Consider the following 14,085-nt stretch of genomic DNA (forward strand, 5'->3'; position numbering starts at 1 on the left):
GTCAAGATATATCATGAAATAATAAGAAAAATATCAGGCATTTATTTTCCAAGAAAAATGACTAAAACCAGGTCTACTCTCTATTTCAATAATTCTGCTAGGTTATCAGTTATGTTGCTTGTACATTTCATGAACTTGCCTACTGAAATAATGTTTAGGGGTGTATTTCCTCAGAAAGAGTATAAAATATATCTCACTTGTCAGTAATATTATTCCCATAAACATACTCTGTTAAATCTGTGTGAGCTGACGCATTAATCTACCACTTGACTTAAGCTTTGTTATTTTAACAATTTTTTACTCTGTCTTTTGTTTGTAGTTCTCCTTGCCTAGAACAGATTTCTTGTGGTGATTACGTAGAAGAATGCTGACATATTATCCTTCGGGCTTCCCAAGTCTGCTTATTTATGAGCATTTATAAGACAGTGGGAAATGCTTCAGGGTGAACCACACTATATCGGCTTCGTGAGAGTTGATTCAGAACCTGACATCCGTGAATGGAGGGTAATACAAACATCACATTAAGGCTAAATTTTATTACATTTATTTGGAATTTAGTTTGCTTATGGTTTATAATCTCACAGAAAAAATATATTAATGACATCAAAGAAGTTGCAGCAAATTTTATCCCAACAGGCCACTTCAAATATTACAGACAAACATTCTTTATTAAGGAAATGCTATTTTTTGAAAGTTTGCCAAAGTTAATTTAGAATTTACTAATAACTAAAAATGGTATGATTTCCATGACAGTGTTGGAGGCTAATAACAAAATTTCATTTAAGGACAACCTGAAATATATACACTACAAACACAAAATTGCATTATAAAATTAATATGTCAATGAACTAAATGACACACATATCACCTAGAAGAAAAAAAAACTTAATTTACAAGTCATTATAGAGTAAAACAAAAGAAGTAAAAGTGAGACCATTTAAATTCATTTTTGAAGGATTTTGAGACTCAATTTATATTTTAATATTTTGTTCATATATAGCCAAGAGTAACAGAGAAAGCCAACCTAGGGTCAATCCAAAATTCTGCAGGAGAAACATCAACCAGGGTCGCCGTGTTTGAACATGAGTCATTTCAGGAAGCTAAAAAAAGAATGAAAAACCAGAATAAGATCCAGATATATTCACTGCTGGGAAAAGTTTGGTGGGAAAACATGAGAGACTCTGTTATTCAGAACTTAATAACCTTTCAAATTCCCCAAACAATTACAAATGCTTAATACCTACTCTTACCAAAATTTTTAAAAGTAAGATAAATCAAGTCACTTGATTGTGGCTGGAAGGCTCCATTCTTGTCAGAAGTCCTAAAATGACATACTTAACAAATGAAAGCAAATGTAAACCTTCCTACTTTTCTTCTTGGAAAATGCTTGAATGTGAAATAGGTAATAGATGGAAGGCATTTTTGACTGTTCTGTTATGTTTATGAATCCACTACTTTCACTGGTCCTTACAAAGCTTATATTTGTTTTTTTCAAAGAGATAGCTCAAGGTCTTCCTGACCTTTAGAACAACCAAGTTATCATCTGCTAAAGCTCTATTTTATTCTCAGAAAGACAAGTGACTACCGTTTTACATCTGCGGACTGCCATAGCGCCATTTAAAGGGAAATGTTCACTCAAGCACCTTTGTGAAGTGCCTCAAAATATTTTTGTCTCACATTCTTTTGAATGCCGTACCCTGAGAAGGTCAGAGTGAGTATCTCTCTCTCATATCATATTCATGGCTCAGGTCAACAGGCTTAACCTTGGCCTTACTGACATTTTGAGCTGAATAATTCTTTGTTGTGGAGACCCCCTGTGGTTGTGTGATGTTTTAGCAGCTTCCCTGTTCTACCCGCTAGATGTCAGCTGTCCCTCTGCCCCCAGCTGTGACAACCAAAAACTCTCCGGATGTTGTCAAATGCCCTTTGGGAAGTAAAAATCACATCTGGTTGAGAATTACTAGATTATTTTATCTAGCAAGGAAAAGGTTAAGCATATAAAATATGCAAGGGTTTTAGATTTATGGCGCTATGAAACAGGTTGATGTAATTTTTAGTGCCTGTGCAGGAGCATCCTGAATACTCTGTTTGGATGTGCTTGAGATGGATATTTCTGTATTTTAATTAGCTCAATTGATGGAAGGAGGATTAGGATTATTGCAACCTGCTGTCTCATACCCTAGCATGGATCAGTGAACTAAAAGACAAAATAGGACCCGGCATTGCTCTTGTGGATGGGTAGCCTTCAATATGTGTCCTTCTTTGGGTATTTTACAGCCGTCTGTAAACATGAGGTTAATCAACTGTGCTAGTTAGAGAAATCCTGTATGATTCATTATCTATTATAAACTAAAAATGACACTTTGAAAATCTAGAGAATGTAATCCTTATTCTCAAAGGGCTTGCCATTAGTAGTATTTTTGAGGGATTAACAAAATAAATCGTTGGAGTTGCCTAATACCTCTGATTCCCAATAGCTTGGAAGCGGTTTTCAATAGTTGACTCCTAAGCCAGATAGTATAGATCTCCTTCTGTCCTGGGAATTTGTGTCTCAGATTGTATCTGTGAGACACAGAAGTTATGCCATCTCAGGTCAAGTAAAGGCTCGAACTTGAACCTTATTTCCAAATACTAGAATAAAACATAGTTCCTTCTTCTTGTTTTTCACACAAAATAATTAATACTCACTTACAGGATGTGGTTGAATTAACAACTTGTTTTACCTCCACTGTCTCTAGTGCCACCCGTCTGTTGTTCATCTTTGACAGAAACAAGAAGTTTCTGGAAAATCTTTCTTGGCAAATAGTGAAAAAATGCAGATAGTTTACTGAACCAGCATGATTATTTTGAGTGAGTTGTCATGGAGAAAAAGACTTCAGATAAGATATAAGTATGGTGGTGAAAATGTTCTGGTTCAAGCACAGGCTGGGAACCAAAGTGTCCCAGGTTCGATTCCCAGCCAGGGCACATGCCTGGGTTGCAGGCCATAACCCCCAGTGGCCGCACATTGATGTTTCTCTCTCTATCTCTCTCTCTCTCTCTGTCTCCCTCCTTTCCCTCTCTAAAAATAAGTAAATAAAATCTTTAAAAAAATTTAAAAAAAAAGAAAAAAGAAAATGTTCTGGTTCAATAGCTAGGTCTTGAGGTGAATTTTCAAACCATCAATGTCTCAATGAACATACATTTATTAGGCTCACTTTCTAATTCCCCTCTCTGCCTCATACTTCCACTGAGGATATTTGGCTGGGAATAAGCAGGCCTTGATTAGGGTAGATTTAATAGACAAAATTTTTAGATATGGAAATAGAGTTAGAGTCTAGATAATTTCTGCAAATCTCTGTTTCTATCATGAATGAATCCAAAAATGCCACAATATGTTTACAAATTGTTTAACCTAATATTTATCTCACTTAGCCTAAGCTTACAGGCCTGCTGTTTGCTTGTAGTGATACAATTGAATAGCATATAAAACCCCTAGTCTCTGCCAATGGCCCCATTCCCAGGGACAAAACCAATAACCCTTCATTGTGAGTATGTACATGGCATCACCACAAGAAAACATCATGAGTATTTCAGAGCTAGAGGAACCACAATTCACATGAAATGCCACGTCTTCTGTGGGGTTGTACAGCACATTCCCTGCTTGTTTTTAACCAAATATAATCAGGTCTATGATAATTTGACATCCATCCAGGGGTGCCTTCCAGGAGCTCACATTTCTCTCAAGGTCCTTCAGGACTCCCTGGTGGAAGGTCTCATGCCACTCTTACTTCCATCACATACTTTATTATGCCCTTTCCTATATCTCCCCTCCCCTTTTCTCCTCACAATCCTGAAATAAAATTGCTAACTCATTATAGTTGTTAGAAAGCATGGGCTCAGAGAGGAGAATGACTAATCCAAAGTCACACAGATGTGCTGGCAGAACTGGGAAGGAAGCAAGGGGACCTCGTCACCACAGAGGACACACAAGGACTTGCAAAGACCCACCCCCTGTCTGAATTCATTTCTGTCCATTTTGACCAACACACTTCTACCAAACTAGAAAAAAAGGGAAACAGGAACAACATCCAATTAAGCATAAAATAGTAACTGCATGTGATGAAAGTATGTAATATGATATCCAGACATCATGCTGCCTTCATCATGAAAGATCACATCACTGGTTCTGTTTTCAAGGTAGACAATACACACTTGAGAAAAGCTATAACACCAGACTAACACTGTAAGCCTACAGATGCAGACAGACAGTGAAAATCATCATTAAGAAAACAGGTTAAGGAGATTCTTATCCTGATATTTAAGCTTTAACCTCAACTTGGGTGGCCTATTTGAACTCCCCACGCCCCCACGCAAATGGGTTTCATAAGAAAACACAGCTTAGCTTGCTTTTAAGACACTAGTTGGCTATTTTGTAGGTGATTATGGATGAATATATGAACCATAATATCTCTTGGGTTCATACCAAAATACCAAAGAGTTCTACAGAAAGTCCTTCCAAAAGGTACACATACAAAATGCCAAAGCTCAAACCACATCTGATTGTAGCATTTCACTTGTTCTGAATCTACCCATATATATTCTTTTACATTTCAGTCAGCAAATTTCGAAGGAAAATATAAGTCTAGATAAATTAAGTGTATATATTCATATTTTGTCTGTTTTTTCTCTTTTTAACATTTCCTATAAGAGTTTAAGGAACACCATCTTCCCCTGACTTTCAAGAGAGAAGAGTTCCCTTTTGCTCAAGGGCAATTATTTCTGAATTAAACAATTTTACAGGTCTTGACTTATACCCTAAGACAAGAGAGGGTGAAATGATGGATAGAGTATGTTGACATTGATATAAAAGGTTAGACAAAAAAAAAGAGAAATGTTAGCAAAATAGCCTTGCTCAAAGATAGAACTAAGAGAAATGTTCTTGAGATTTCTACCAGAAAGTTGGAAACTTTGAAGTAAAAAGTAACTTCCTTTTTTACCTCCATGCTTAGCAAGTTCCCCTACTCAAATCAGCAGATGCCAAGACGTGATAGTCAAGGAGTTGTAATATTCTGGGAAAAAAACCTTTATCTAAAATGTAACCCTTTAACATGCCATTAAGTTCTTTCCTTCAATTTTCAATCAGGCGCAAGAAATTTCCCAAGAAGCACCAAGTCCACACATTGATTGTGACTTGTCTACAGACAATGGTCCCTGCAAGTTCTATTAACTAACTGAGAAGTAATTATAATGGACAACTGCTAATTAGGGTTTCTGAACATTTTAGAAAGTAATATTAAGTAAATGTTTTAAACTTACATCAGTCCCCATAACTGGAGCTTTAAAATGAGCGCTCCCAGAGAATGTTAGAACACATCAGGAAAGAAACTGGGTGAATAATAACATCTTTTCATGTGTAATAATTGTATACTAGGGAGGACTCATCACAGAGAAGAAAGGTCTATAAAACATCTGGAAGCAAGCTTCTGTCTCTCCTTCTTGTACTTCTGAACATCAGACTCTTCCACCTTCTTTGTTAATTTCCACCTGTAATCTGGAACTGGTTTCTTACTAGGGACATTAAAGGCCTGTTACTGGATATTTCATCATTTACCTCCAGCGTGGTTCATATATGTGAATGCTGAAATAGAAAGCTCAGCATTCAATTCTTCTAAAATACACAAAATTTCAAAGGCCTGTCATGATTAAAAATTTACAATTCAAATGTAGAAATTCAACATTCACTTATTGAAAATTTTGGGTGATGTCTCCAATAAAGGTAAAATTATAATGTGAATATTTTTCTCTCAGGAAAGTGTAGATCTTGGCCTCCTCAGTTTTCAAGAGAAATTATTTTCTTTTCCGTCATGAAGCTCACTTGACACTGATTTATGCCACGTTCCTCCCTTCAGAGGGATTCTGACATCTACTGTGCACAGGGGGCAGGTGTATATTTGCATTTGATAAGAAGAACCATGAGTGCCCCTAGAAAAAATTTGAGAAAAAAACTCAAACTTATTTTGTAGGACACCCTAATTATGCTTAATTAGGGACACCCCTTCTATGTGCTGCTCTAACTCTGTCACATTTGTAAACACTTTAATTTTAACCTTGCAAAAGACACACAGCTGAGAAAAAAGTGGAAACTTGCTTGTGGAAGTCATCATTTGGCTTGCAAATCTGCAATTATCTGTTTGCATTTGCAAACTGTATACTTAGAAGTTCACATTAAAGACTTCTAGTTTCAGGTGTGGCATATAAGATTAGCATTCTGCCAGTGCATCCTAACAACAAGTAAAAACCTGGGCAAACTGGAAAAGGAACCACTCTTCTTAGATATATCAGAGAAGTGAGGTCATAGGGCACACTGCCAGCCCTGAACAGTGGAGAGAAAGAAGGTGAGACAGAGAATAGCACTTACTAGAGCAGAATTTCTCCCAAGTTAATGTCAGACACCAAAACGCAGATTCAGGAAGCTCAGAGAACGTCAAGTGTGATAAATATGAAAACATTGCATATAGGCACATCATTTTTGAACTTCAGAAAATCAAAGATTTTTTTTAAATCTTGAAATAAGCCAGAGGGAAAAATATCTTACAGGAGCAAGGACAATAATTACATCTAAATTCTCCTTAGAAACTATACAAGCAGAAAAACTGAAGTGAAATAGTTAAGAACTACCAACCTAGAATTCTGTAAGTCCAAAATTATCCTTGAAAAGTGAAGAGGAACTAAAGACTTTCTCAGACAAACAAAAATTGAGGGAAATTGTCGCCAGTAGACCATCCTTGCAAAAAATGGTAAAAGAAGTTTTACGGAGAGAAGAAAATAATATAGGTCAGAAACTGGGATCTGCGTAAAGAAAGAAGAGAATCAGAAAATGAATAAGTAAAGGTAAAATAAAAACTTTTATTTTCTTCCTCTAAATTGAGCTAACAAATTTCTTCAAAATAACAGCAACAATGTCTTCGGTTAGGCATGCTTTGTGTGCGCACACATACTTCCAGTGAAATGAATGGTGGCAATGACACAAGGAATAGAAGGGAGGAATCTGGAGTATTGTCTTATTATAAGGTACCTACACTACCCATGAAACAGCAGAGTGGTATGTGAAACTGATGTGGGACTAGTTGTATGTATACTGAAAACTCTAGGGCAACCACTTAAAAATGAAAAAGGGAAATATAATTAATACACTAAGAAAGGACTCAAAATGGAAAAATATAAAATGCTCAATTAAAACCACAAGGCAGAAAAAGTGAAGAAGATTACATCAGCAACAAAGAATATGGGCAAAATTAGAAAACAGTAGTGAAAATGGCAGATATTTATACAACAATATCAGTAATCACTCTAAGTGTCAGTGGTCTAAATACACTAGGCATTTACAAATGTTAGTGGTCTAAATACAAAGACATTTTTCAGATTGGATAAAAAATAAGATCCAACTATATGCTGTCTATAAGAAACCTATTTTAAATATAAAGACACATGTAAAGGGATGGGGGAAAATCTATCACACTAACACCAATCCAAAGTAACTGAGAGTAGATACATTAATTCACAACAGAGCAGGATTTCAGAGCAAGGAAAGTTATCAGAGATAAAGATAGACATTAGATAAGGATAAAGGACTCAATTCTCCAATAATCGTTAATGTGTATTTCCTGACAACAGACTGTCAAAATATAGGAGGCAAAACTAACACAACTGCAAGGAGAATCAGACAGATTCACTATCATAGTTGGAGACTTTAACACATTTCTGTTAAAAATGGACAGACCCAGAGGACAAAAAATCAGTACATCACAGTTCAACTGCAGAGCATCATCAATCAACTGGGTATAATTGACATATACAAACTACTTCAGCCAATAACAGCATAATTAACATTCTTCTCAAGCTCATACTAAACAGTCACCTAGACAGGCCACACTGTGGCCATAAAGCACACTTTAATAAGTTCAAAAGAACAGAAACCGTACAATGGCCTCTCTCAGATAACAATGGAATAAAACTAAAATACAATGACAGAAAGACAGCTGGAAAGTCCCAAATACATAGAGATGAAACGGCATCATTCTAAATAATACAAGGATCAAAAAAGAAATTTTAAAATATTTTGAACTAGCCCTCGGTGGTGTGGCACAGTAAATTGAATATTGGCCTATGAACCGAAGGGTTGCTGGTTGGACTTCTAGTCAAGGCACATGCCTGGGTTGCTGGCCAGGTCCCCAGTAGGGGCAATGACAATGTTTCTCTCCCTCTCTTTCTCCCTCTCTTCCCCACTCTCTAAAAATAAATAAATGAAATCTTTTAAAAAATAAAATAAAATATTTTGAACTAAATGAAAATGAAGATGTAATTAATAAAGTTTTGGGGAAGTAGGAAATCAGTGCTTAGAGACAAATAGTAGGAAAAAAGAAAGAAAGACCCAAAATCAATAATCTAAGCATCCATCTGAGGAAACTAGAAAAATAGAAAATTAAATCCAAAGTGAGAAGAAAAAAATAAAAATTAAAGGAAAAATCAACAAAACTGAAAACAGCAAATCAATAAAACCAAAACTCGATTCTGTGAAAATATCAATAAACTCAATATGTTTCTACCCAGGCTAATTAGGGAAAAAAGACAAAAGACAAAAATTACTTATATCAGAAATAAAAGTAGGAGCATCACTACAAATTCCATGGAAAATAAAACAAAATAAAAAACAGTTATAAACAACTCAAATTTATTATCATGAATTTGATAACCTGGATAAAATGCACCAATTCTTTAAAAGACACAATCTGCCAAAACTCACAGAAGAACAAGTAGACAATCTGAACAGACCTCTATCTATAAAATAGATTCAATGACCTTTCAAAACAGAGAGCAGCAGGCACAGATGTATTCACCAGTAAATTCTACCAGACATTTAAGGAAGAATTTGTGCCAATTTTCTACAATCTTTCAGAAAATAGAAGCAGAGGAAATACTTTCTAACTCTCTAATACATTCTGAGGCCAGCTTTGTCTGAATACCAAAACTAGACAAAGATATTACAAGAAAAGAAAACTACAGACCAATCTCTCTCATGAACAGAATTCAAAATAGTAGCACATTGCATTAAAAAAATGTATAAAAATTATACAGCACAACCAAGTGGGATTTATGGCAGGTATACAAGGCTGATTCAACATTTAAACATCACTTAATATAATCTACACTACAAGACCAACAAGATAAAGAAGGAAAAATGACATAATCATATCAACAAATGTGTAAAAACACACTGACAAAATCCAATGCACATCATGTTAAAACCCCACAGAAAACTAGGGATAGAAAGAAACTTCCTCAGATTCATGGAGAAGAAGGGAGGGGAAGGGAAGGGAAGGGGAAGGGAAGGGGAGGGAAGGGGAGGGGAGGGGAACAAATACAGAAGAATCAAAAGAGGAGAAAAAGAAATGAAAGGTACAGAGTCTGGGAAAGAAACAAAGCTGTCTTTACTTGCAGTTGACATGCTCATCTCTATAGAAATCGAAAAGCACCCACAAAAATCTCCTGGAACTAATAAATGCTTATGTCAAGGTTGGAGGATAAAAGATTAACATACAAAAATTGATCATTTTTCTATGTAGCAGGACTGAACAAGTAAAATTTAAATTAAATGCATTACCCTTTACATTAGCAACAAAAATTAAATAGTTATAAATCAAACAAAATAGGCTTAAGGTCTATATGAGGAAAACTACAAAACTCTAATGAATGCTATCAAGGAAAAACTACATAAATGGAGAGAATTTCCATGTTCATGGATATGACTCAATATTGTCAAGATGTCAGTTTTTCCATAGATTCAAGCAATGCCAACCAAAATCCTACCAATTTTCTATGGACATTAAAAAACTGGTTCTAAAGTTTACACAGAGATGCAAGAGCCCCAGAACAGCCAACGTCATGTTGAAGGAGAAGAAAAACATTGGAAAATTGACACCATTCAACTTCAAGACTCACTATAAAGCTACAGTAACCGGCAGTATGTTATTGTGAAGGAACAAATATATCATTGTAACAGAATAGAGAGACCAGAAATAGACCCACAAAAGTATCATCAGCAGATCTTTGACAAAATTACAAAAGTAATAAAATGGAACAAAAATAGTCTCTTCAATACATGGTGCTGGGATTTCTGGACATCTCCATGCAAAGGGGAGGGAGAGACAATTTTTACACAGACTTTGGCTGTTCCTTTTGACAGCAATGTGAAGGGGGGATGTCAGAGTGTTTCCCTTTAGTTATTATATTTTATTATTAACAGTAGGACTTTCAACATAGATGGGGGTAATAACTCAACAATATCTTGAAATTGGGTGACTTATTCCTGTTGACACACAGCCTATTTTGAATTTAGGCCTTTTTAAATTAGCAGTTAAGAACAACTTATTATAGCATTCTTAATTTTTCTTACCAAGCAAGAAAGCAAAGACCACAGCTCTCAATGTACTTGGAGTTGCCAAACTAGAGGCTTATTTTAAAATCATGTATTAAAATTCATTATTAGATATTTTGTTAAATATGCAAATACAGGATATTATATACTTCTAAATTCTCAATGGCATCTTCCCAACGAAATTCATGAAGAAGTTTGCAGCAGAAGATAAATGACATTTTCTGTTTTGAAAACTGAGTTACAAGACAAAGACCACATCATGGTTGTTCCCAACTAGGAGAGACAAAAATGTTACCTGTTTTTCACTTGTACCTAACATTTCACCTCACTATTTTTTCCTTAGGTAAAGTGATTCGGTCAGAAAAATTTTTACTTGTTTAGCTTAGCAAAGAGAGCCATGGGCACCTTTAACATTTTCATAAGAAATGGATTACTTTAGAAGACGTGTGTGTGTGTGTGTGTGTGTGTGTGTGTGTGTACATACACAAAAGTGATTTAGGAGACTAGCTACAAGAAAAAGACATAAGTAGCAGAAAAATATGAACATTTCTGTTAGTTTTATAGAGAAAGAATAGAAATCTTTCAAAATTGTTGGTAGGAAAGGTTCATCCTTCTTGCTCCTGTGAAGAAATAATTGTGAATGTTAAATTATATTAATTTTGCTGCCTGAAATTGTTTTTAGATGCTTGTCATTTTTTTCACAGCAGAAGAGTATTTTAAATGGTGTCAGCTTCATGCATTGATTTTTAAATATGATATATGTTGAAAGCAAATACATATACCAAGGTCATTTTACATGTATTTTTCAAAGAAATACCCCCTTTCTATGGATGGATATTGTTTAAAGGGCATTATACTTAGGTATTGCCAAACTACAAAGAAATGATGGCTTACCAGATTTTTGCATGGAGAAAGGACTCATTTACAAGAGCCAACTTGGTGATTATAGATTACTGGCTGAATTGCATTGGATTTATCCAGATTTTTCTGAGAAAGACTCAGTCAAACAATAAATTAGAAGACAGAATAAATAATGTGGAGGAAGGAATAGGATCAATGTCCTAAAAGTATAGATTCTATTTTATTTTAATTTTACAGTTGGGTGATTACAAGGTGAAGCCTAACTACAAAGGCAGCTGTTTTGTCAATCAATTTACATTCTTTTCACCCAATTCCCTATCTTGAAGCTGTTACAGTTACTGAACTAAAATAATTATAGAGAAGCCAATATATACTTTTTATCTACACTATTGATAATCTTATCTATTGACTGGGCTTAATATTTAAATCTTGTTTGTGTGTGTTTGGGTATATTTTAAAAGCAAGGGATCTTAAGTTCAAATTCAAAATATTCTTTACCTTTTCTACAAAAAAAATCATCTGGAAATTGAAAAATGCTTCAGGCAAAGTCTGGCTGAGATTTTACTTGTAGGAGACACTTTCCAGAAGAAGGCAGATAGGCAAATTTCTCTAAGTGACTGTTCTTCAATCTTGCTGATTCTGCCCCCTTTATTATGTAAGTGAAATCATGATTGAAGGAACATTGGTAACAGTCTTGATGAGGAACAGAATTTTTAAAAGAGTATCTCCAGAAAAATGTGCAGAGGGAAGGGGGAAGGCATTGGGTGAACTTTGTGCTGCTGGAGGCAGGCAATAATATTCTCAATTAATCTGCCTTGATGTACCAGACAGAGGGGGCACCTGAATTTGGGGTTGTTTTATTTTGTTTTGCATGAATTAGTGAGGCGCTTCCTTCCCCACGAGCCATCTCTCTGAGTTACAGCTCCTCTACTGACAGCTTGAGTGTTATTAACACACTGGATCCTGGGCAGTCGTCCTGTTCCCCCAGTTCTAGGGACATGTTCAGTTACATTCGTAGTGACAGCTCCGTGCAGCTCCTGTGGGCCTGTGCTACGGAAACAGTGTCACAGGGTCTAAGACTTTAGGAACACTGCCTAAAGATTTGAAGCTTGTTTCAGATCCGAAATAAAGCTTTTCTTGGCATAACGTTTTTATATTTTTAATAAATTAATTCCTTCTTTAAGCTATAAATCACATTTGTTAAAGATAAAGTCTCTCTTATCAAACTCTGGAAGAAACCAATACTTTCAGAGCTTGTCTTTTCCTCCTGAGAAATTTTTAAAAGTTGAAGAAGGTGGAGCTGAAAAATCCTCTTGACTTTCAGTCTGAGAAGTGTCTTACAAGGAACTTTGATTCTCAGAATAAGACAACCCTGCATAGGAGCCTGTGTTCCCAAGTGCCTCTAAATCAAGGTTAGTAAGTAGCACAGGGGTATATATTCATCTTCTATGCTGCTGTTAACAAATCACCACAAACCTGGCAGCTTAAAACAGCACACATTTATCTTTCAGAGTCACCACCCTAAAATGAGTATGTCAGCAGGTCTGCTCTCCCTTCTGGAGCCCTGGAGAGAATCTGTTTCCTTGCATTTCCCAGCTTCTAAAGGCTGCCTGCATTCCTTGCCTCCCAGACCCTTGCATCCATCTTTAAAATCTGCAATGGCAAATCTCTCTGACCCTACTTCTGTTATCACATCTCCTTCTCTGACCTCATGAAGAAGGTTTTCCGGTTTTCAGGACTCCTGTGATTAGATTGGGACCACAGACAACCCAGGATAATCTCCCCATCTCAAGGTCCTAAATCTTAATCACGTCTGCAAGGTCCTTGTTGATGTGTAAGATAAGGTTGTCCCTGGTTCCCAAGCTTAGGACGTGTATCTCTTTGGGTGTGGGGTATGTCATTATAGATAGAGAGAACAAATCCTATGAAATCTTTGTAGCAAACTTGGGACTATGTAAAAGACAACAAACAAATATAATTAAGATAAGGTGGGAAAACAAGATAAATGGATACTAATTTATCCATCACAGGCATTATTAATTGCATGGGACACACTTCTGTTAAATGACAGTTCAAACATTCCATCTAGGCACCACCACTGACTTCCACAGATAGGTGGAAGATAAAAGGATGGAAAAGATATTCTGTGCAAACAATGGGCAGGAAAGCAGATGTGACTGTATTAACACCAGGAAAAGGCGGCTTCAAGACAAGGAGGAGTACTCAAGATAAAGAGGAATCTTTTACCATTATAAAAGTATTGATCCGTCAAAAGGACATAACAATCCTAAATATGCATGCATTTAATAAAAGAAATTCAAGCGCATGAAGCAAAATGGAAAGAAGAACAAAATATACAAATCATGAATATAGGTTTATATTTTAACATACCTTCCTCAATAATTATTACCAGAACAAGTGGAGGGAAAAAATCAGTGCAGAATTTGAAAATTTGAATAACACTGTCGGCCAGTCTGATATTCACAGAACCCCACTGCCAACACACTCCGTTCATGTACTTTCGCAATGCACAAGGGGGTCACTCACCAGGATGGATCATATGCTGGGCCAGAGAACAAGTCTCAAAAGTTTCAAAAGTAAATATAAAGTATATTCTCTGACTATGAAGGAATTAAAGCAAAAAGATATTTAGACAGGTTCCAAATAATGAGAAATTAAGCAACATTCTTCTATATAACATATATAACATATGGCTCAAAAAATTACATGGAAAATTAAAAATACTTCAAAATAGTCACTATTGAAAACACAACACATTAAAAATATGGGACTCAGCTAAAGCAGTA

At 35.7% G+C, this 14,085-nt stretch overlaps 1 protein-coding gene across 2 annotated transcripts in view; it reads right to left on the reverse strand.

The window, feature by feature from the left end:
* Positions 1-528: 528 nt before the first annotated feature.
* Positions 529-14,085, reverse strand: part of SLC39A12 (solute carrier family 39 member 12) — a 63,114-nt gene continuing 49,557 nt past the window's right edge. For both annotated transcript variants that reach the window (XM_028507632.2, XM_036023706.1), the window contains exon 13: positions 529-1,100. In XM_028507632.2, the coding sequence (XP_028363433.1) occupies positions 972-1,100 (129 nt within the window). In that variant the 3' untranslated portion in view covers positions 529-971. The remainder of the gene's footprint in view (positions 1,101-14,085) is intronic.

Source organism: Phyllostomus discolor, chromosome 1 (assembly GCF_004126475.2).
Source record: "Phyllostomus discolor isolate MPI-MPIP mPhyDis1 chromosome 1, mPhyDis1.pri.v3, whole genome shotgun sequence".
Classification (NCBI taxonomy): domain Eukaryota; kingdom Metazoa; phylum Chordata; class Mammalia; order Chiroptera; family Phyllostomidae; genus Phyllostomus; species Phyllostomus discolor.